This window comes from Zea mays, chromosome 1, assembly GCF_902167145.1.
Source record: "Zea mays cultivar B73 chromosome 1, Zm-B73-REFERENCE-NAM-5.0, whole genome shotgun sequence".
Taxonomy (NCBI): Eukaryota; Viridiplantae; Streptophyta; class Magnoliopsida; order Poales; family Poaceae; genus Zea; species Zea mays.
In genome coordinates this window covers 56868894-56893455 of record NC_050096.1, presented here as the reverse complement: position 1 = coordinate 56893455, position 24562 = coordinate 56868894, and the positions used below count along the sequence as shown (strand labels likewise).

Here is a 24562-nt window from a genome sequence, read left to right as displayed (position 1 = left end):
ATTGTTTGCGCACTGCAGGTTGTTGTTGCTTGTGTTTTGGTGTATACCTTGCTTGCCTAAGCAAGCCGATTCGGCATTTCGGCTCTTTCAGACGAGCACGGCAAAACTCGCCGTATAAAAAAAAACGATGGTTCGAACTCCAATGCCAATGACTACTGTAGCATTGGAGCAAAGCTTTTCCACATGTCAAAACAACCGACCCATGTTTCTCTCCTTGCTTAACCTTTCCCACTTCTCAGTTCAGTTAAACTTGCCTTGCCAAACATATCCGAGGCCCCCTTTCCGTGTAGAAATAAATCTCACTTAAATTGCTCATGGCTTCTGTTTGGAGGAGCTCTGCTATCTGCCTCTCTCTCCACGAGTTTATCTTTCTAAGTTTATCGTAAGTTAAACTATTTAAACTTTGATATATACGATTAAATTATTCTAAACTAAAATAATCACATATCATGATAGTTTAGATCATGATGAATATATTAATTTTATTTTTATGTTATAATATCTTATAAACATTTAATATAATTGGTCAAAGTTGATAGCGATTGATCTAGAACAAACTCAAAAAGATAAACTCATGCGAAGTATATTTTTTGATGATGCGATTTTATTGAATTTTCTAGGATGGAGCATAGGGTGAGGAGCCGACTAAAAAAATTTCTATGCTAATCCTTATAAAAAAGTACAACAGAGAAATGTTTACTCCTAACTTTTAGTGTAAGTGTAGAAACGGTTCTCTTCTACTCATACACGAATCCATTGACATTTTAGGCCTTCTTTAGAACACAAGAAGGAATCAACAGGGAATTTTTTTCGTGTTTCAAAGGAGACCTTAACCGTTCGACTGATGGGAGTGATTCTCTTGGAAAGAGTTATTAACATACTTGTGCATGCTATTTTGTTCCAAAAAAAAAAAAACGATTGCAAATACATTTGTTAACAAGTTCGTTTAAATATATAAACAAAAGCATTAATATTTTTACACTACATAAGCAAATTATAAAATATAATTTAAAACAAATTAAATAATGTTTTTTAAATGTTATAATTGTTTACGTTTTTATTTATAATTAATTTAATTTGAGATACTTTGATTTGTGCTGGCATTGTTCTAATGAGACTACGACAGCATTGTGTGTCCTGTGTCGTTGCCACTGCCACACTGGCCTACTATTCTATAGCCTCTGTCCACGTCCCCGGCCACGTCTCTGTCGTTTTCTCTCCAGAAGCGTCTCGTCGCCGCTCCCTCGCTACACCCCCGACCCCTCACAGAAACAAACAAGCCCAGTCCAGGGCAAAAACTAAACAAGAGGGGTGGTGAAGAAAAGGGAAACGGAACCATCTCGTGGCAGAGCGCCGATCTGGACGGCGGAAGCAAAAGCAAATGTGATGGTTATCCGCACTAATGGGAGCCACGTTAGAGCGGGGTCCATTGGTCGGTCTCGACCAGTAGTGCCCGTGCCCTCCACCTGCTGCGCCTTTTCTTCCATCCCCACGCGAACGTGGGCATTCTTGGCATGCCGGTGCTGCAAGATACCACGTATCTGGACCCAGAAGTCAGCGAGGCACACCCTAGCGTTCCTTCTAGACGTCACGCCACGCCAGGGAACGAAACGACTCCTTGGCTAGATCCGCTGACTGCCTCTGCCGGAACCCACGCACCCGCGTGCTGACGCGCGGGGTCACACAAACACAACAGCGTCACACGCACACACGTACGCGATGGTCGCCCCCACCCCGCCTGCTACGCGTCCACAGACAGGGCGCCACGGCGAGCGGTTGCACGCCGCGTGCCTTGTATAAAGTCGGGGGCCGCCTTCCGCTGTGTTCTCGCATCTCTCGCCACTTCGCAATTCGCCAGTCGCCACCGGCACCACCACACCCACCCTCGCGGCCGCGAACAAACGACCCACTGACCACTGGCGGGCTGCACGGCAGCCATGTCTGCGCCGAAGCTGGACCGCAACCCGAGCATCCGCGACCGCGTCGAGGACACCCTCCACGCGCACCGCAACGAGCTCGTCGCCCTCCTGTCCAAGTAAGCGCCCCCCCGCAGGCCGCACCGACCGACCCCGGTCGCCGACCTCTGATCACTTGCCTCTGCTCTGCTCTGCCTGCCGCGGCTGGCTGTTACAGGTACGTGAACAAGGGGAAGGGCATCCTGCAGCCGCACCACATCCTCGACGCGCTCGACGAGGTCCAGGGCTCCGGGGGCCGCGCGCTAGCCGAGGGACCCTTCCTCGACGTCCTCCGCTCCGCGCAGGTGCCGGCGCCGTCCGTCGCGCTCTCTTTCCCTTCCCGGCGATGATTTCGGCTATATCTATATGCTGAGTGAGTGGGTTGTTGCTTGGCCCTGTGTGCGTGTTTGCATCCCCCCCCCCCCCCCCCCCCCCCCCCCCCCCGCCCGTTCCGCAGGAGGCGATCGTGCTGCCGCCGTTCGTGGCCATCGCGGTGCGCCCGCGCCCGGGAGTTTGGGAGTACGTCCGCGTCAACGTTCACGAGCTCAGCGTCGAGCAGCTCACAGTCTCGGAGTACCTCCGCTTCAAGGAGGAGCTTGTCGACGGCCAGTACGTGCTGCTTTACTCCGCGCCCCCGTTCTCTGCTTTGATTTTGCGTGCGTCCCTGTTCTCTTAGGCCCCGTTTGTTTCGTTGCAATTGAATTCCATTTTAATAATTATAATTTAGACAAAACTAATTAATTTCATATATTTATATATGTAATATATTTGTATATTATTCTAAATCATATGAGAAAGATAATTATATACTACATTTATGTTATAGCAAAGCAAATAGAATAGTGTGCTTTAAGTTGTACATCGGAAACATAGCATGTAAAGTTATAGAATCAATTTCCATCTCTCATCCCATGAATTTGAGATAAACCTATATGATAACTTTGGAAAGTGGTGGAATGTCATATTCTAAAAAATTAGCCTATTCCATTAGTAAGATTCCAATTCCTCAAAATGAAAGGAAACAAACGGGACCTTAGTAAACTTGCTCTCAGGCAACTCAGCAGCCGCGCTTGCTGGGGTCCAGTCAGGTTGACACTCCAATTGAGTAAACATGGCACTTTTGCACACCTTTCTTTGAAGAGAAACTTTTGTACACCTTCCTTTTAATGTCAATACATGTTTTTGGAGGACAAACAAACGTAAGCTCCCTATCGTTAATAACTTTCCGACCATATTGTTTCCTAGATTTGATGTATGCAATAAGTTAGTTGAAGTACCTTCCAGGATTGCCCGGAGCTTTGCTTCGACACGTTCCTCGTACATTTTAAGCAAACAAAACTTTTTTTTTCTCAGACTGTTCTCATGTTTATCCATACTTTTCTTTCGTCACTTCGTTATAAAGAACGTATTTAAGGCCATGTTTAAGAGTATATATCGCCCAAAAAAAAAGTTAAACTGTATCCAAAATGGCAGGCACAATGATCCCTACGTTCTCGAGCTTGACTTCGAGCCGTTCAATGTCTCAGTCCCACGCCCAAATCGGTCATCATCTATTGGAAACGGTGTGCAGTTCCTCAACCGACACTTGTCCTCAATCATGTTCCGCAACAGGGATTGCTTGGAGCCCCTGCTGGATTTCCTCCGTGGCCACCGGCACAAGGGGCATGTGAGATTTCCTCTAGACACATGGAACTTTTTGGGGTCAAAAATTGGTCTGATGTTATGCATAGTGTTGAACTGTTGAGGCTGAAGCTATACATATGTGGTTATAGGTTATGATGCTTAATGATAGAATACAAAGCTTGGGGAGGCTTCAGTCTGTGCTGACCAAAGCTGAGGAGCACTTGTCAAAGCTCCCTGCTGACACACCATACTCACAATTTGCTTATAAGTAAGTCTTTATCTACCACAATGGGCTTATTGCTCCTTCATGTACTATTGTAAGGTAATAGTTTGGCATTTTTTTTTGTTGCGCCTACTTTGGGGCTTGAATTTGCGAATAAACCCTGCATTGCCCAGATGTGCACTATTTTAGCATGAAGTTTGCAATTTAATTTTCTCAGAGCTGATTAAAAAAGCATTTGGATGAAGAATACTTTCTATAATAAAGCTCGTGGTGATACTTACAGAATCAATTCTTTCAAGAAGGCATTTAGTTGTTCTTTTCTAGGCATTTTGGCATGCCTAGAAAATGTTTTTTCTTTCTTTTGGTAACATTTAGTTAGGCATTCTGGCATGCCTACAAAATGAAGAATACTTTCTATAATAAGAAGGCATTTAGTTAGCTTCAACACATATATATATATATATATGTTTTTTTCTTTCTTTTGGTAACATTCAGATTTCAAGAGTGGGGCCTGGAGAAAGGTTGGGGTGATACAGCAGGGCATGTTTTGGAAATGATCCATCTCCTTCTAGATATTATTCAAGCGCCAGACCCATCTACACTAGAGAAATTCTTGGGGAGGATCCCCATGATTTTTAACGTTGTTGTGGTATCCCCTCATGGATACTTTGGTCAAGCTAATGTATTAGGCTTGCCAGACACAGGAGGACAGGTAATTATGACATGGGCTGAGATGTTAACAAATCTTGAAATCAGCTATTTTCCTGACCCTGCACTTATCACAAGTCATGAGTTTACTTTGTTGCTGTCCAGATCGTCTATATACTGGACCAAGTCCGTGCACTAGAAAATGAGATGGTTCTCCGTTTAAAGAAACAAGGGCTTGATGTTTCCCCAAAGATTCTCATTGTAAGTGCATTTTTATTTTAATTCTTTCATTTTTAGCATCTGTTAGGGTTGTATATCCTCTCTGTACATGCTTAGCTGTATTGTTCATCAGTCCCATTTTTTCCGGGTCTTGTATGCTGGTTCAGTTTTAACTCCTTACTGGAAACAGAAGAGCTTCTTAATTATGGGTTTTGCTGCAGTACTCAGAAATACCCGTGAGCTATCCATTTGATTAGATCTAGATGATTGTGATCACATATGACCCTAGGAGGTAGTAGGTGAAATTTATATAAATAAGAGAAAACATTGAGATTAAAATATTTTTTATAAGAAAAAAAATCTTTGAGATTAAGAAATTTTTCCTCAAGATCTAATTGTTGCATGGGTGGTTTGTTGGCTGTGACAAATCTATTTGTTTTGGAACTTTGGAACATGATCGACCATGATTAGCTGAAACCTGAAAGTATGTGTACAACCGCCTGCTGCTCGTTTGGATGGTAGTGCTGCTGGCGGTGCCAAACTTGAAATGAGAACCTATTGTTGCTATATTTTTTCTCCAGTCATCAGGCTTCTTGAATTTTGAAGCAAAAAAAAAAGAACTTATAAAGCAATGGTGGCCGCATGTTCTTGTATGGATTAGCAAGCAAAAAGTTAAAAAAAAAACACAAGCTCATAAAGCAATGATAGTGGCATGTTCTTGTATGGATTAGTCCCTGTAACATCAAATGTTTAAATGATAATTACTGGTATTAAATATAGTCTGATTATAAATCTAATTACACAGATGAAGACTAAAATACAAGATAGATTTATTAAACCTAATTAAACATATATTTAATATCTATAATTAATATTCAAACATTTGATGTGACACGAATTAAACTTCAGTGAGGGGAACCAAACACCCGCTAACAAGCAGAGTAGTTGCACAGACGATGTTCTTTTCTGGTCACATGCATGGAAGCGCATGCACAAACTGGCCTAGCGTTTCCAGTGAGATGGGATGCCGTTCACCTAAAATTAGGGGATTTGTTTTTATTTTCTTGGTATTCGCTTTTCTGGTCTCTTAGTTATTTTGGTTCATAATTTTCAAAAATCAATGGCCACGATTTGTTCGAGATATTACTTTTTATGGGGTATCAGAGTACCCTAGCAAGGCTCATTAATTATTTACTTATTTGTTTTAGGTTACTCGGCTGATACCAGATGCAAAAGGAACATCATGCAATCAGCGGCTTGAGAGAATTAGTGGAACACAGCATACTTACATATTACGAGTTCCCTTCAGAAATGAAAATGGGATACTTAAGAAATGGATATCAAGATTTGATGTGTGGCCATATCTGGAAACATTTGCTGAGGTGAATATCTTTGGTTTCTTTTGGTTCTTACCTTGAACATTGACCATGAGATGGCTCTGAACTGTCTTCTTTTAATGAAAAAAAACTGAGGAAAGTATCTTATGACTTGCATGGTACAATGTAAAATCTGTGAATAGTTAGTTAGGAGACGATATTTGATAACCCCTCAATTTCAAATTGTAAGTCGTTTGGTTTTTTCTAGATTTATAGTTTTACTATCTATATCTAGGTGCATAGCGAAAACTATATACTTAAAAAAGCCAAGACAACTTACAATTTGTAATGGAGTGAGTACATATTAGGAAAAGGTCTCAACACTCAAAAGGTAAAAATTCAAATTATTTCCAGCAGAGTTGCATAAAAAGTAACATTTCTCCTTTTGTAAGTGTTGATTTCTTATATGCAAAATCTCTGTGTGTACTGGTTCTTTTTCTTACATGACATTTTCTACTTCAATGGTCCTACCTATTTGATAAAAAGCTGTATTTTTCTATTTTATACAGGATGCTGCTGGTGAAATTGCTGCTGAATTACAAGGTACTCCAGACTTCATAATTGGAAACTACAGTGATGGAAATCTTGTGGCATCGTTGCTATCTTACAAGATGGGAATTACCCAGGTATGCTCTGTTAATCATACTTGAGGTCCTACATTTGTTTCGTTACTAACCATATATGCATGGTCCTTGCAGTGCAACATTGCTCATGCTCTGGAAAAGACTAAGTATCCAGATTCAGACATATTTTGGAAGAATTTCGATGAGAAGTACCATTTCTCCTGTCAGTTCACGGCTGATATAATTGCTATGAACAATGCTGATTTTATCATCACCAGCACATACCAAGAAATCGCTGGAAGGTTTTTATTCTGCTTCCGTCTTGTTGGCCACTGTAGATTTCTTTTGTGACTTAGCATTCACCAATTAATTTGCATGCACACTGAATCATGTTTACCTCACTCATGCATATACTGTTCTGATGTTAAGTTACTGTATTAATTGTAGTTATGGTAACATGCAATCCATGCTTTTTCATGCATTAATCTTGCATGGACTGTGATCACATATGTATAATAGCTATTCTTAATTTCCTACAAGACGCTCATATACTAATTTTTTCCTCTCTCTCAGCAAAAATACTGTTGGACAGTATGAGAGTCATACTGCCTTTACTCTGCCTGGTCTGTACCGAGTTGTCCATGGGATCGATGTCTTCGATCCAAAGTTCAATATAGTCTCTCCTGGAGCTGACATGTCCATATACTTTCCACATACCGAGAAGGCCAAGCGACTCACCTCTCTTCATGGTTCAATCGAAAATTTGATTTATGACCCGGAGCAAAACGATGAACACATGTGAGTACTTTCTGCTATCCTGCCTGGTCCTTTGAGGCCTTTTTGGGTTGTGACATGGACGTCCTTTGCAGTATTCTCTTCTAATTCGATTCGAGCTTTGAAATCTCTGCTGATGGTATTGTTATCACTAATTCGCAGTGGGCATCTGGATGACCGGTCAAAGCCCATCCTCTTCTCCATGGCAAGACTCGACAGGGTGAAGAACATAACGGGGCTGGTCGAAGCTTTTGCTAAGTGCGCTAAGCTGAGGGAGCTGGTAAACCTTGTCGTCGTTGCCGGGTACAATGATGTCAACAAGTCCAAGGACAGGGAAGAGATCGCGGAGATAGAGAAGATGCATGAACTCATCAAGACCCACAACTTGTTCGGGCAGTTCCGCTGGATCTCTGCCCAGACAAACAGGGCCCGTAACGGCGAGCTCTATCGCTACATCGCTGATACCCATGGTGCTTTCGTACAGGTATATATATATATATATATATATATGGCTCTGGATTACAATCTAGATTATATAGAGGTTCCATTCCATACCTGGCATATGTATGGTCCGGTCGACTTTAATCTTGGCATGTTAACTACAGCCGGCCTTCTATGAAGCGTTCGGTCTCACCGTCGTTGAGGCCATGACCTGTGGACTTCCTACTTTCGCGACGCTCCATGGAGGGCCAGCTGAGATCATAGAGCATGGCGTCTCGGGCTTCCACATTGACCCGTACCACCCCGAGCAGGCTGCTAATCTGATGGCCGACTTCTTCGAGCGGTGCAAGCAAGACCCAGATCACTGGGTGAAAATATCTGGAGCAGGGCTGCAGCGCATATACGAGAAGTCGGTGCTGGAAATCCTGTTCTACTCATGGTTGGTCTCTAGTGTGATGCTCATTTTCTTTCGTACGTGTTGCGTACCCAGGTACACATGGAAGATATACTCAGAGAGGTTGATGACACTGGCCGGGGTCTACGGTTTCTGGAAGTACGTGTCGAAGCTCGAGAGGCTGGAGACGAGGCGCTACCTTGAGATGTTCTACATACTGAAGTTCCGCGAGCTGGTGTGCTCTGTTCTCAGCTCTCTTAGTCTTAGCATTACAGTACATGGAAATGAAATTAGTCTCTTCTCATTGTATTTCCTTGTAAGATTGACTGGCTGGCTTCTGCTTCCCGTGCATGCAGGCGAAGACCGTGCCGCTTGCAATTGACCAACCGCAGTAGCTTGCGCAACTGCGACTGCGTAGCACTTGGTACAAGACTGAAACCTGAAGGACCTTCAGTAATTTAGGCGCGGCAGACGGTAGCCAATAAAATGTGCCGGAGCTGAACTGGTTTTTATTATGTACATAATGGCAGTATAACAAAATTACTGAAGGCAGGTGGGTTGCAGTTGTGTGTTCGTTACTGTTTACTGTAATATGTCAAGCTGTCGGCTGCAATTTCTTTGCTGGCAAGCCGCAGGCACTGGTGAAGTGCTGATAAATACATCATATTCTGTTGACCTGTGAAGAAACTTGTTCAAGGTAGATTCCATTGTACTAGCTCTGTTGCTCAGCATCTCCTTGTTTGGGAACATTAACAACCAGCTCTCACCCCTCAATAAAATAGTCGCATCATGTAGCTACAGTTTTCATCTCAAATCCATGTGGATCGGATAAGTCAAAATCCTTAAATTTTTTTTTCTAATAGCATCCAATCTATATGCCATAGGATCGGAATAACCCTGAACCACATGTCTGAGACATGGGAGTGTCAACCGTGCCAAACGATTCAAGAAAGAAGAACGCGACTACAAGCTCATTAACCGGCTTTAAATGTGAATATGTCATACCCCCTTAACCGAAATTAATCTACAATTCGCAACGCAACGCGCCGCGTCGTTGCCAGTGTGCCACACGGGGGGGAAAGAATGGTGCTAGGCACTGTCACACGCTGATGTCGTACCGTGGAACACTCTGCGGTGCGGCGGCGCGGCAGAGCGGGCACGTCGTGCTCACTCGGAACCACGCCTGGATGCACTCCGCGTGGAACCCGTGACCGCAGCCCAGCACGAGCCGCGTAGCGGCCTCGCCGTCCCCGGGCTCCGCAAGGCACACCGCGCACTCGACCTTGCCGTCCGCGCCGCTGCGTGCCGTGGCCACGGGCACCGACACCGAGAGCGAGAGCGGCGATGCCGTCGTTGCGCGAGGCGGTCCGTAGGCCGCCGCCGCGTCCCGAGGCGGGCAAGACAGCGGCCGAGCGGACGAGGTGGCTCCGCCGGTGGCGTTGCTTCTGGTTCCGTGCTTCCTGCACTGCCAGATGAAGCGCCACACGAGGTAGAGCAGCACGACGAGGACGCTGAGGGCCGCCAGCGCTGACGAGGCGCGGCTGGAGACCCGCCCGTGCGGCGCCGGCGCAATGCCACCGCTATCGGTGTCCATCGTCGACGAGTATCGGGCTATCGGCCTAGGCTCTGGCCACCCCCGTTAGCTGACAAAACTAGCCGGTACGCACCAGCTCGCATAGCCGGTATAGTACGCACTACTACGCAGTCTATGCAGAGGGGAAGTTCGCACTTCGCACTGACCGAAGGGAGGCATACATAGAAGTCTTGTGTCCAGAGATCAGGTCATCAGGCCAAATATAATATGATAGCGTCCATGAACGATAGTTACGTACTCATGCTCACTAGTATTAAATTAAACCCATGCCGTTGGGTAGGAATAATGCCTTCATATGTCGCAACTCGCAAGGGAGCAATTAGCCGCAGCAGCTGACCTAAATTAGGTCACAAATTACTTCCTTACTCGGTATATACACTTAATCTAATCGCTTCTTTATCTTCGAAAATTTGGTAATTAAGGGGCTTTTCAAATACTAATATAGGCATATTAGATTTAAATAAAAAAACCACACTTTACTATGGAAAGTAAAACTTCTTAGAGAGATAAAGCACATCAAGTTTGACTAAATTTTATATAATAAAAAACAATTATTTATGATACCAAATAAATATTGTTAGATTTTCACTAATTGTTAAGGCCATATGTCTTTGTCGTTTCCTCCATAGTTTTGGTCAAACTTGCGGTTGTTTTGTTTCTTCCAGAAAATTAGAATAACCTATGCCACCTCTGGTATGGGCTAATTCAATCTTGTGCACAAGTCTCTAACATAATTGTACCTTCTTGAGAAAACTCCTTTTCGAGTTCGAGTTTTCTATTCCGATTCTTCGTCTTTGATCTAAGTGCTCAAACTTCTAGAACACCCTTGGATTATCTCTATCTTTACGCTCACAAAGTTTTATCTCATTCTGAACCGTTTTTATCGAGTGACACTATCGCGCAAGGCGCTCAACACTACCGTACCACGACACTAATGCTCGGGGTCACCGCCCTGGCCCCCCACTTCTCAGGGGCCTTATCTCCTCGGTGCATATAGGAACCCTCACTCTTAGGTCTCAAACTAGCGACCAGCTTTGCCGCCCACGGGGCGATTGTAAATAATTTGATATTAAAGCTAAAAATATCATAAATGACACTGCCGGATAGATCAATATTTGCTAGAGAGTTTTTTTAGATTGCGAGAGAAATAGATTGCTATCCCAATATATAATTCGGAAGAAGGAAGGAGCCATGCACGGTTACAGTTTACAAGCTTCTTTCAACCGATTCTGATGCATGCTAATTTACAAACGAGGCGACGACCATGTTATTTATCAAAACTATCTGGTAGAAACATAGCAAGCTTATTTCAGGCGTTTCAAGTGGCAGTGCATGCATCTATCTATTGTCTCCGGATATTCAATTCAATAGCTCCCGCCGAGCAGCTTCTTGATGTCCTTCTGCGGGTACGCAAAAAGTCAGTGTTGTAGTAAGATCACATGAGATGACCAATCGAGGAAGCTGAACCGCGCGCGCCTCCTCACTCACCTGGATGCTGAGTGGGTAGGTGGTCGGAGCATACCGCTCGGCGACATGCCCCTGTCTGTCCACCAAGAACTTGGCGAAGTTCCACTTGATGTCTTCGCCCATGGGGCCGGTCTTGCTGGACTTCAGAAACTTGTAGATGGGCGCAGCGTCCTCGCCGTTCACATCGACCTTACGGCCGGCAAAAAACAAACGACGAAAACGTGTCGTTAATTGCATGTGATCGATCGTTGTCTATTTCAGCTTGGACATGCAAAAGAAGAAGAAGAAGAAGAAGAAACCCAGAATTTTATAAGAAGGTTTGCGCGCACAGATTTAAATTTACCTTGTGAAGAATCGGGTACTTGGCCTTGAAGCGAGCGCAGACGAGCTGGGCGATCTCCTCGCTCGTGCCGGGCTCCTGCCCGCCGAACTGGTTGCACGGGAACGCAACACGCAAGGATCTCGAAATCTGAAGGTCGTCCGTCGTCACGTCCGCCAAATTATGAATCATAACCGACCCAAATTAATTACGTGAGGAAAACGGGCAGAACCAGAAGAGAAACTGGATTCGGTCGATGTCTCTCTGAAAGGCGACCGACCGACCGAGACTCACTAGTACAAAAAGGCTCAAAGCCTGCGGGGACAATATATTTTTACAGGCGGTTTCGCTTCACCACCGACTGTGTTATTTCTAGTGGCGGTTCCTTAAGAAAACCGCCACTAGAAATCGTATTTCTACTGGCGGTTCCTTAAGAAAACCGCCAGTAGAAATCCATGATTTGTAGTGGCGGTTTTCTTAAGGAACCGCCACTAGAAATACGATTTCTAGTGGCGGTTTTCTTAAGGAACCGCCACTAGAAATCATTTTTATCCTTAATTTTTCGAGTTTTTCAAACGGCCTCGTATGACAAAACCACCAAAATAAAAGTTGTAGATCTCTAAAAGTTATGAAACTTTGTAGTTGACAACTTTTTTATTTGAACTCATTTCGGTTCTCAAAAATTGAATCTAAGTATGTCAAATTTAAAATTCAAATTTTGCAAACTACCTCGGATGAAAAAAGTGTCAAAATAAAAGTTTTAGAACTTCAAAAGTTATTTATCTTTGTAGTTGACAACTTGTTTTTTTGAATTCGTTTAGGGTCTCAAATAAGCAATTTACACTCAAATGGTTGTAATATGTGGAGAAAACAACTACAAACTAGACACAAGACATGTCATAGACGGAGTGGTAGGGGAGGGTACGCGCGAGGGTGAGGTCGCCGCTTCGAATACTAGCAACCGCGTAGCGTGGGGTGGGCCTAATAACAATAATTTTTTTAACTATTTTTTAAATATGTTTTATGTTTCCTGGAAACGATTTGCACTGGCGGTTTTATTACGTCGACCGCCAGTGAAAATCGATTTTCACTGGCGGTTTTATTACGCCGACCGCCAGTGAAAATTGATTTTCACTGGCGGTCCTCAGTTACCCGCCTGTACAAATGATGATTTCTACTGGCCCCTAGCACTGGCGGTTACGAAAAACGCCACTATAAATAGGTTTACAACCGGCGGTTACGAAAAACGCCACTATAAATAGGTTTACAACCGCCACTATAGAACTTCTCTGTACTAGTGACTCACCCTGGTCCTTGTACATCTCGTGTAGCTGGGCGAGCTCCGTGTAGTTGGAGTTGGTCAGGCCACTGTGTGTCATTGTAAGGAAACAACAGTTACATTGCGTAGGCAATCGCTCAGATGCATGCTATATGTGCTGACAGAGGGAACATAATATTGCATGGTGGCTGTATGTAGTATTACCACTGTGATGCGACGTTGACGATGAGGAGAACCTTGCCCTTGAAGGTGCTCAGGTGCACGTCTTCGCCGCTTGCGTCCTACACACACACACAGGCAATGTGATAACGCATGCACTTCTGATCGAATCACCGTTCGCACGCATTAGTTTTCCAAGGGAACTACTAGCTAGCACTAGCAGGCGGCCGGACCTTGACGGTGAAGCCGTGGACGGAGCTGGCGGCAGCCATGACGGATTGCCGGAGCCCGGTCGGAGGAGGATATACCAAGGCGAGAGCCACAGACAGCCACCTGCTGGGAGGATGCGTGTGGGTTCGATCCCGTTTTATAGTATAGCGGATCAGCCGAGCAGTCTACGCTGCGCCGCGGCTGCTAGCTGTAGCTACGATCGAGGTTGCTGTCGCCTTGGTTGCATTGTGGTTGGTGTTGCGCCATCATCTGAGGCAGGCAGAGCCGCAGCTTGACGAGATTCTTGATCGGTACAAGGGGAATGGAACCACAGGAAAGTCGTACGGGAGAGCATAAACCTCAGCATCTTCCTCCAGCTGCCCGGCATTGTAGTTCACGCCGACTAATATAAGCACGGCCTCACTGCCTTTGCTCCATATGTCTGAACAGGATTCGACCCTGGATCAAAGATCGAGAATGACGTAGGATGACTACCTTCCAGGTTTCCATGGGCAACACGCCAACAGGCAGGAGAATTAGTTCATTTTCTGAAGGTGTTTCTATTTTTACAAGGAAAATTAGTTCATTTCCCTTGTAAAAATAAAAATTTGGAAAAATGGAGTGGTCAAACTAGCCCTAAAAAGAAAACTAAAACAGGGCGTATATTTCTATTTCACTCGTCAAAACCCAATGCAAATAATTCATGACATTGTTTCCTTGTCACTTATTACATAACATTAGCTACCTGGCAAGAACACAAACCCATGCAAATAATTTCTATACATGGTTGCCATGTCACTTGTTACATAGCACTAGCTACTTGGCAAGAAAAGGTTGACTGATGCCAAGATAATGGAAGGCGCCTCATGAATCAAAGTGCACTGCTCCCTATTTGAACAAGAATACAACTGTTTTCTCAGATACCATCCGCCATGCAAAAATCATTTCTCTAGTGCGGTACGGTGAGGACCTAATGACCATATGAAAAATTATTTGCTTTATTTATGGGTGCGCTAGAATCATTAACTTGGAAACACAGGGCCACCAGAACTCGCGGATGTGGCAACCTGAATGCTTCAAAGAAACATAGTGAACATGGGGTTATCAATCAGAAGGACCAATCATTTTCTCCGGGACGACAAGCTCATGGAATTCTTGCTCCGTTAATACTCCAAGGTCTAATGCAGCTTCCTGGGGAAAAGATAAAATAGAGAAGGGATTAGTGTATAATACCATGAGAGAAGTTTAAAAAATGTGAAATCAACACAAAATACAATTCCCATGATTAGGTGGTACTCTAGGAGGATAAGAATAAACAAGAGAATGGAGAATGAACTTATATCACATGATTTAATGTCATTCAAGATATCTAATGCCTTAAGAATTGAATAGTTCAGCCAACCAGGCCAAGATATCAACATGCGCAAGTCACCTAAGCTAAGATAGCACGTAATACACCACAGAGCAAGGCCAAGGCAAAGTGAAATAAGTAACGAAAGATCACCTTCAACGTGGTTCCTTCTTTGTGGGCTTTCTTAGCAACAGCTGCAGCATTGTCATAGCCAATTTTCTGCAATCGTTCAAAAAGTAAGCATGGCTCACTACTTTTTACAACCACAAACAGATATTTAAAAAAGGTAAATTTTCATTTTACTTACAGGGTTCAAAGATGTCACTAACATCAGAGACTGGACAAAAAAAGGAAGAGAAATAAGTATTGCACCTTATACAGTATACACAAATCATTTGCAAGTACTCAGTAAAAAATGTCATGGATTGTTACCTCATGCAAAAGTTGTGAAATTCTCTTGTGGTTTGCTTGAATTCCCCTGACACAATTTTTCTCAAAGGACACGGATGCATCCCCTAACAACCTCAATGACTGTTGAAAAAGGGAAAGGTTATAAGACATTTGCAGTAAAAATCACGAGGTTAAAGTTACCAACTCATATATTAACATTATGTACCTAAATCAACAAGAGGGTTATGAGGCTAGAAAGAGTCCCTATAGTAAATTAACCGTATTGAAGTATGATAGTAGAAAGCATACTCGAAGTAATCCGGCTGCGATCATTGGCTTAAAAACATTCAGTTCAAAATGCCCATTGGCACCACCAATTGTAACACCAACATGATTACCCATAACCTGCAATGCCATCAACCAAATGACAGTTATTTGAAATTATTAAAATTCAGATATAGTCAGATGCATATGCTAGAGTAAATAATGCAGAAGAAATAGAATGTCAAGACAAATATGGTTCAGCTTCAGCAGCAGCCACAGTCAGGTACCAAGATTTCAGCTTATTTGCAAAAAGTAAAGGTGGAGGGCCCCTCGTATAAGCATATTTCATTTGTCAGATATGCTAAAAGAATTCATTTTTATCAACTCAATTATTTGTTATTGATCGCTATTCAGATGCAATTGTTCCTTATCCAACATTTAGTTTTAAAAGTATAGTAAAAAGCACTGCATCAGACAAATTATATGACTCAGATCTATGTAATTTCCTACAGTAAATTACAACAACTGCTCCCTAAAAATGTTTCTGACTATCTAAGCAAGCTGGAAGGTAGTTATGACTTATGAGGTGCAGATCACCTTAACCATAAACAACATAATAGATGAATATGTAGTCCTCACAAGGAATATGGAGATTAGAATTTTCTTCAAACATTAAATTTTGTACCTGTGCACAAACCATTGTCAGAGCCTCACACTGGGTTGGATTAACTTTCCCCTGAAAAGTACAAGTTGAAACAGAAGCTTCACAATGCTGTCTTCCGTTGATCAACATACAAAAACCATATCATGATATAATAACAGTCTGCTTACAGGCATAATGCTGCTCCCAGGCTCATTTTCTGGTAGGATTAGTTCACCAAGACCACACCGAGGACCACTATGATTGTGTTGGAAATATTTAGTGCATGCCCCCAGAATGCTAGAGAAAATCATATGTTATAAAAAATAGAAGATTGGAATAACGACCTTCCTAGCAAACGTATGTCGTTTGCTATCTTCATAAGAGATGCAGAAATTGTATTTACGGCACCACTGCTCTCAACAAAAGCGTCATGTGCTGCCTACTTATAAGGAAAAAACTGATGAAAACATATAGTGATGAAACAATAGAATATAGTCTGAATAATATAAAATTAGAAGGAAAAGTAGCCAGACAATAAAACCGAAAGCCATATTAAATACACTATACAAATAAGTGGTTGGATTTTGCTTCTACAAAGAACAAAGCCTAACAACTAGAATTAAATAAAATAAATGAAAATGACATACACATGTTAATATTTCGTCCACTCAACTTGGGAACAGATGATATTTGTGTCAGTTGATTTCAGTTCGTAACTATTTGTTATTTTCATTTTGTGAGGCAACATATTCAAAAATGCCCTTCCAACTGCTAAACAGTAACAAATTCCTTGTCTATATGCAGTAACAAATTAGAGTAAGATTTATATATGTGCACTGTTACTAACCAAAGCTTCAAACTTGTTCTCTGCTGTCACAAAGGGTAGGTTTGTTTCCTCAGCCACTGCAGCAGCTATTTTGGCATCAAATCTGAAAAAGACAGATTGGATTTAGGTATTTAAATAAATGAAAGGAACGCCTTAGGTAAAGCATGGAATTAACACTCTGTTTCAAAGTAATCCTAAACCAAGTACCATAAGTCCATAAGATTGGTAATGATTAACCATATAAAAGAAAAAAAACAATTTGGGAGGATACTCAAATCTCCATATCCCACTTCTTTTAATCCAGAAGTAGACATAGGAGATGAAACTGGAAAAAGAAACTAGATAGTAATGAAACTAATTCGAAAATTCGAACTGACAGATTAACCTGGGTTATTCATTGCACTCTGGATGGCAAGGTTACATGAATTTTCTTCCAGAGGCAATTGGTGATTGACTACTAGGTAACTCAATAAAATTTAGAAACAAAAACCAAATTTGAAATTTATCGGTCAAATGTATCAATGTAAACAAATTATCTCAAACATTAATTGACAATTTACCCTTTCTTGGTGTTCAAGCCAGTTCCAACTGCAGTTCCACCTTGAGCAAGCTGCTCAGCAAAATAATTATCAGTAGTGTTAATTTGTAAAGAAAACAAACATTAGCAGTATAGTACCTGGTACATCCGAGGTAATGTACAATTAATGCGGTCAATTCCATATTTGACCTGCATAGAATCTTAAATAGTTAATAAGTCTACCTGTTAATCTTAACTGCGTAGTTAATAAATAAGACAACAAAAGATGCTAGAATAAATCCTACCTGTGTAGTGTAGCCACTGAATTCTTGGCCAAGAGTCAATGGGGTGGCATCTTGGGTATGTGTACGTCCAATTTTAATTATGTCTTTAAACTCAATAGTCTGCACAGTCACGTTAGCAAATCCAAAACATTAGCATTAGCATGTACAAATTGGTATGAAGCACCTAATTATTAATACGAACTTCAATCAGGAAAAGAATTAAGCGACTCTAATGGACTGCTACAGAACTTGTACATAGTTAGGAGCCACGCTATGTAGTTCTTGTACAAGCAATGTCGAAATATTAAGATCTTTGATGATTTTCTAAATTTCTAATGTTTCAACTTCAATCTGAATCCCTAATCAGCAGGTGGATATAATCAATAGGCACAAATTCACAGTAGGATAATATAATATTAATAGGTCATGATATAGTTATACAAAAGGCACTTAACAACTAACAAGCATAGTACAAACTACAAAACGGTCACAATATAATTATGGAAGGCATTTGACAACTGACAAGCATAGTAAAATAGTTCCTAAGGAAAGGAGAAGTTAATACTTTCGAATGAAGTGAATCATGCAACTGTTGCAAACTTGGGATAAACCTCGAATGTATCTCAACGGCCGTCGCTATATGCATTACCTGGAAACGTCAATGCCATGAATAATAAACATCTGCAGCAGTAATAGTAATACTGAAATAAAAATAGTTAAGGCTTACAGTGGGAAATGTATCATTTGAAGATTGTGACCTATTCACATGGTCATTTGGGTGCACAAACTTCTCACCGCGCTTGTGTCCAAGGATCTCAGATGCCCTATTTGCAATTACCTGAATTCGGAAAAGAGATCATAAACAATATAGCACAGTTGGCAGAAGCATGATAGGTTCACAATAAAATTCACATGAACATTAGCTTACAGGAAAACTAAATACTATTTTGCATAGAGATTAGAGAATTAGAGATAATCAGAAGAGTGGAGCACAAATGGAGGTTGGTTCAGTTTGCCATGTGTTTGGACAGTGAAGCTTAACTTTTCACACTTTAGCAGGGATTGCCATTCAAAAAAAAAACAGCTATACTACTTTAAAATTGATGTTTTTATGGAAGATTTGAAGTAAAAATATTGGGTGTGTAGGACACCGACCTCATTGGCATTCATGTTGCTTTGTGTGCCACTGCCAGTTTGCCAGATAACAAGTGGGAAGTGATCATCCAACTTTCCCTCTGCGACCTCCTCAGCTGCCTGTATTATGGCCTTCCCTATTGTTGGATCAAGGCCATAGTCCATATTCACCTTCAAAAGAAAAAAGGAAAAGGTATCCATTAATCCATACATAAATGATAGTACTTCCAAGCAGCCTACAAAATACCAAAGTGAAATGTTGGATGTATATAGAAAAGTTCGAGCTGGCACTAAATAACCGTGTCTAATGTGATCTACAGAGCAATCTGAAATTGATAATAAAAAAGTGAGAGGCGCCTACCTAATATGGAATTTATCTGAAATTAGAAAGTAGTCTTGTGACATTCAATAAGTCAAACAAAATATAAGTTGTAAGTTGTAACTAGAATATCCCATTTGTGATCTTATAATAAGTTAAGCAAACAGATATTTGGTGGCTCACAACAAACAGGAAAATCCAGAGTTGTGATCTTATATACTCCAAAATACAATCATAACCACTGAATAATAAAGCAGATGGGATTTGGGCACATCACGCATTGCTTATGACAAACGTTCCTTCCATGGAATACAGAAATTGCTTTACAGCTTGCAGTGCCCACAAGGGATAATCAACGAAATGCATCTAGCCACCCACTACGTGCAGAAAAAAAAACAGTTTGACTTTGTACCTTAGCGGCGCACTTTTTTAGCACGCCAAAGGCACGGATGATGGGAACGGGCATCCTCTCACGCTCCCCGCCAATGTCAAAGTTCTGCAGCGATCTCTGCGTCTGCGCGCCCCACAGCCTGCCCGAAACAGAACACAACAGGAAAAACCATCAGGTCATCCACATCATCTTGGCTGCCGGCGAAACCAGCAGATCAAAACAACACGCGACAAAGTAGATCAACGGAATAAACTGCTATGCATCTATGGAGGCAAGGGGGAAAACCACGCACTTGTCGTTGGGGACTTGGATGGGACCGAAGGTGTCGCGCTCCTCGCGGAAGCCGGTGGAGATCGGGCGGGTCAGCGCCGACCGGAGTAGCACCGTGGCCGCGGCAGAGGAGGCCGACGGCGATCCGGACACGCCCGCAAGGCGGCGCAGAGCCATCGCCATCTCGGGTGGGTGTTTCTCTGCTAGGTCTGCGTGGCGCCGCGGCGGCTGGGAAATGGGAAGAACTGGAGCAGTCGAGCTGACCGGGACTCTGGGAGAGAGGAGAGTTAGTATACAGAGGAGGCAGGGAACCAGGGAGCTTTGATGGGCGGATCTCACGCGTGCATTCTGCATCGGGTGGTGGTAGGTGGTTGATTGGCTGCCTTGCTGGAAAAGTTGGATCTGATTGGCTACGTTTTTCTTAAAAAAACTAGAGGAGACGCTTTTTTTAGACCGTCCACGGTTGAATGCTTTTGTTTTTTGTTATACGCAGTCCCAATAGGACGATAGGATAGTTTTTTTTAAAAAAAAAGGACTAGTATAGTTGTTTCGGGGTTAGACTACCCTATAAGTCCTAATTTGAAGTATAGGACTCTAACATTAAAAGCATCTCTAATAATATATCAAACTGATGTCTCAAATTAAAATATACGACTCCGGTAGGAAAAACTATTTCAACAATACTTCATTTTATAAAATTTGATTCAAAAATTATAAGACAACATCTCAAGTGGCTCAAGTATTTACTATAGTGGGCTGCCCTATAATATATATTTAAGACTTTACTATTGTAATAGAATATTTTATTGTGCTCTAAATCACATAAAATATACTTATTTTTAAATTAGAGATCCAAAAATAAATCTTTCAATTCATAAAATTGGGATCTTTTTAAAACTATTAAATCCAAAAAAAGTAATACACATTATACTCCTACGTAGCTCACGTAACATATGCTGCTGGCGGGGGCGGTCGCGGCGTGTGTGGAATTTAGGGTTGGGCATTCGGTTCGGTCTATTCGGGTTTATGAAATTTCGGATTTTAAAAAAATGAAAACCGAAATTTTCAAAATAATTTTAGGAACCGAACCTGAATAGACTCACAATTTCGGTTCGATTTAGTAGAGAGACTAGTATCTTTTGTTAAAATATATACAATGAGTAATTAATTGGAAGTACTATTATTACAACAATTGACTATAAAAAATAGCATACATAGATATATATACTATTGTTAAAATGATATCATAATTTTTAGCTAATAATTTCATAAATTATATAATAATATCATCATATATTTAGAGCTTTTTAATATTTCAGGTTATTCGGTCTATTCGGGTTTGAAAGGTTAGGAACCGAACCCGAACCTATACCCCGAAATATAGCACTTATAGGAACCAAACCCGAACCCAAAAACCCGAATAGACCGACGGGTTCGGTTCCGGTTCGGGTTCGGGTTTCGGTTTTAAAATACCCACCCCTAGTGGAACCCCAGGCGGTCGCCAGCGTCTTCCATTTTCTGTGCAAGCACCACGGCTGCAGTAGCAGGTTGGCGCATTGCCCACTAGAGCTGGGAGCCAACTTGGCTCGGCTCGATTTGACTCGTTAATATAAAGAGTCGGTTCGGCTTGTTTACAAGCTCGAGCTAGCTCGTTAAGCTCGCAAATCACTGCAAATATATATATATATATATATAATTATAATTTCTAGTTATTTTTCAAACCAATTTAGTAATAGCAACTTGTAATTATACTCATAGTTTCACATACACGTCAATGTAACACAACACATCTTATCACTCATCAATTCATAATTTATACATATGTTCACCAGTTTAATCCACAGTCATAGTCTTATAGACCAATTTAATGAATAGACATAGTTCATTAATCATCAATTTAACTCATAGGTCATAAGCACCACTCATACATATGAAATGTCCATCAATTGATGCGTAAATTATAGCTTTGGTAAGCTGCACGCGGAGCAGCTCGGCCTCAGCCTCGGCGACCTCCTATGCATGTGTCGCGCGGGAGGCGTCGCAACTCCCTAGATACGCCTGAGGGAGAGGGGAAGGAGACAAGGAGTCTAGCCATAATAGCACGACAGGTGGCGCAACCCCTTGGTCGGCAGTGACCGCACTGTAACGAAAGGAGGAGGGAGAATGATGTCAAACCTGAGAAGGGAGTCGCGGGAACCTTCAGGAAGAGACCTACCTCGGCTTGTGGTCCACGGAGCGCGACATCCTGACGACCTAAGATCCGATCACCAACCGGTCGGAGGTGCGCTCAAGGAAGAGGCCAAAGAGAAAGGGAGGTCAAGGGTAACCAACAAGCAAAGGACCCCCGGAGTTTATAAAGGGGCGGAGAAGCGCCTGACTCCACCCCGAGAGATGACCAGATGCCATAAAAATGGCTCTAGTTCGGAGGATGAATAAACACCATGATCGTTCAAAAGGTGGAAGGACGAAATGTTGCCCGACCCTTCATCAGCCTTCGAAGAGAGACATTGTTCCCTCTAGGGCTACTATCGGTGATATGATCCCCGGTCCCTAGGGCCCATTGGTCAGGGAGCGCGCTAAGGGAAAGCTCTTGGTCGCTAGAGCCCATTGGTCGCCTGGAGAAGATGGATAACGTCCACTCTGGAGGCACCCGCCCCCAGACGAACCCTGCGGCACCGAGCCGGTCGTTGGGCATGGTGGAACCTGATAGGGGGCTAGACGTGTCGAAGGGAAACCACTCGACTGGATCCCATGCCTGGCCCAAGACTGACTCATCATAAATGATCGACATCATTAACTATGCCTCGCACGGAGCCCCTGCGGAGGCACCAGTCCGCCTCTCACTCATGACCTACGAACCCCTCGAACCACATAGCACTCATAACCTACCAACCCCTCGGACTGTGACGCATTAATGGCCCACGTGCCCCTCAGCCTATGCCTAGGGCTAGAAACGAGTGATCCGAGCTCGACTCGGTCACCTAGCGAGCCAAGCTCGGAGATCAGGCTCTCGAGCCGACTCGCGAGCCACCACACTAAATCCAATTTAGAGCATAAATTGTATATTTCCATTATATATAAAATAGAAAATATGTACCAAAATACATGAACATATTTTAAACTATATATAGTATTAAGTCCATAAAAATATGAAAATAAATCAATAACACAATAATGTAATAGTGTCACGACATAAGTACTGCATGATCTGCCCGGTTCGCGAGCCAACTTGGGATCAGTCTGGCTCGGCTGAGCTTGCTGTTTGAGCGAGCCATAAAAGTAGGCTCGGTTCGGGCTCGTTTGGGTTCACGAACCTCTCCGAGCCGAGCCGAATCTGAGTGAGCCAGATCAGACTCGTGAGCCTCGAGCTTTTTTCTAGCCCTACCTACGACACACTCATGACCTATCACAACTAGGCCTTAGCGCGCAGGTGAAAGGGAAATAGGGTTAACCTTTTCCCAGTATTAATTTTGGTGGTTGAATGCCCATCACAAATATTAGACTAACTAGTTTGCTCTAGATTATATACTATACAGGTGCATAAAGGTTCAACACAAACCAATAAAAGATTAAAGATTGGGTTCAAATACAAAAGAGCAAAGAAATCAAGTGTGCCCTGGTCTGGCGCACCGAACTGTCCGGTGTGCCACCGGACAGTGTCCGGTGCACCAGGTTCGTACCAGAGTAAACTGGCCACTCTCGGGTTTCTCAGAGTGTGCTCCGCTATAATTCACCGGACTATCCAGTGTGCCACCGGACTGTCCGGTGCACCAGCGGAGCAACGACTACTTCGCGCAACGGTCGCCTGCAAAAGCTGAAGATTCAGATGAACAGTGCACAATAGTGCGCGGTAGAGCAGAGCTGCCCATTAGAGGCACACCGGACCGTCCGGTGCCACTAGAGGACAAAGCCTCCAACAGTCAGAAGCTCCCGAACCCTAACGGTTGGGTGACGTGGCTGACGCACCGGACTGTCCGGTGCGCCCATCGACAGCAGTCTGCCCCAACGGTCCTTTGGTGGTTGAGGGCTATAAATACCCCCAACCACCACCACTCCAAGCATCCAAGTTTCCAGCACTTCACATTCAATACAAGAGCTAGTGCATTCACTCCTAGACACATTTTCAATAGAATCAAAGCCTCTCGAAGTCCCAAATACATTTCACTCACCTAGTGACTTGAGAGAGAGTTTATTCGTGTTCTTTGCGCTCTTGTTTCTTGGATCGCTTTCTTCCTTCCTCATTCTTGTTCCCAAGAGAATTGTAATCAAAGCAAGAGACACAAGTGTGTGGTGGTCCTTGTGGGGTCTAAGTGACCCGTTTGATTAAGGAGAAAGCTCACTCGGTCTAGGTGACCGTTTGAGAGAGGGAAAGGGTTGAAAGAGACCCGATCTTTGTGACCACCTCAACGGGTACTAGGTTCTTTAGAACCGAACCTCGGTAAAACAAATCACTGTGTTCATCCGCTTTATTTCTTGGTTAATTTGTTTCCCCCTCTCTTTCGGACTCTGATTTAATTCTAATGTTAACCCCGGTTTATAGTGTGTGCTTAAGTTTATAATTTTCAGATTCTGTCTATCCATCCCCCCTCTAGGCGACTTTCAATTGGTATCAGAGCCCGATACTTCATTAGAGTCTAACAACTCGAAGTGTTGTCGGGAGCATCCGCCAAGAGGGAGATGGAAACCGGCGAGAAGGCCACAAGCTACGGGAAGGCTCCATCAAGGGAGTCCGGCCTCAAAGGCAAGGAGGAATCCCCTCCCCACGTCAAGTCGCATCGGAGTGGCGACAAGAAGAAGAAGAGGAAGAAAGTGGTCTACTACGAGATCGACTCTTCGTCGCCCTCCACATCCGGCTCCGATGCGGCGTCCGTCACTTCTAAGCGCCATGAGCGCAAGAAGTATAGTAAGATGCCACTTCGTTATCCCCGT

At 43.0% G+C, this 24562-nt stretch overlaps 3 protein-coding genes and 1 pseudogene across 4 annotated transcripts; 1 reads left to right on the top strand and 3 right to left on the bottom strand.

Annotated features, from left to right (window-relative positions):
* The first annotated feature begins 1653 nt into the window (after positions 1-1653).
* On the top strand, positions 1654-8931 carry LOC103634623 (sucrose synthase 4). 2 transcript variants are annotated; one of them, XM_008657186.2, is made up of 15 exons: positions 1654-2035; positions 2134-2260; positions 2413-2564; positions 3429-3621; positions 3728-3846; positions 4297-4513; positions 4615-4710; positions 5877-6050; positions 6554-6670; positions 6743-6909; positions 7181-7405; positions 7544-7865; positions 7987-8231; positions 8313-8451; positions 8573-8931. In XM_008657186.2, the coding sequence occupies exons 1-15, from the start codon at positions 1938-1940 to the stop codon at positions 8609-8611; spliced, it is 2430 nt and encodes an 809-aa protein (XP_008655408.1). In that variant the 5' UTR covers positions 1654-1937; the 3' UTR covers positions 8612-8931. The 2 variants fall into 2 exon arrangements, with proteins under 2 accessions (XP_008655408.1, XP_020401960.1); XM_020546371.3 differs by having other exon boundaries at positions 1681-2035; positions 7987-8451.
* Positions 8932-8986: 55 nt separating this feature from the next.
* LOC103634624 (E3 ubiquitin-protein ligase EL5) lies at positions 8987-9965 on the bottom strand. Its single transcript, XM_008657192.2, has one exon. It carries the CDS (start codon positions 9808-9810, stop codon positions 9316-9318), a length of 495 nt encoding a protein of 164 aa, XP_008655414.1. The 5' UTR covers positions 9811-9965; the 3' UTR covers positions 8987-9315.
* Positions 9966-10958: 993 nt separating this feature from the next.
* Positions 10959-13379, bottom strand: LOC103634622 (probable phospholipid hydroperoxide glutathione peroxidase 6, mitochondrial; annotated as a pseudogene).
* A 509-nt stretch (positions 13380-13888) lies between these two features.
* On the bottom strand, positions 13889-19873 carry LOC100279871 (uncharacterized). The gene is made up of 17 exons (NM_001152824.1): positions 19656-19873; positions 19385-19502; positions 18675-18824; positions 18247-18357; positions 18085-18168; positions 17541-17639; positions 17395-17445; positions 17279-17328; positions 16740-16821; positions 16237-16331; positions 16081-16147; positions 15935-15985; positions 15295-15390; positions 15028-15126; positions 14903-14932; positions 14749-14814; positions 13889-14435 (listed from the first exon to the last, which is right to left on the bottom strand). The coding sequence occupies exons 1-17, from the start codon at positions 19814-19816 to the stop codon at positions 14349-14351; spliced, it is 1497 nt and encodes a 498-aa protein (NP_001146296.1). The 5' UTR covers positions 19817-19873; the 3' UTR covers positions 13889-14348.
* Between the last annotated feature and the right edge of the window lie 4689 nt (positions 19874-24562).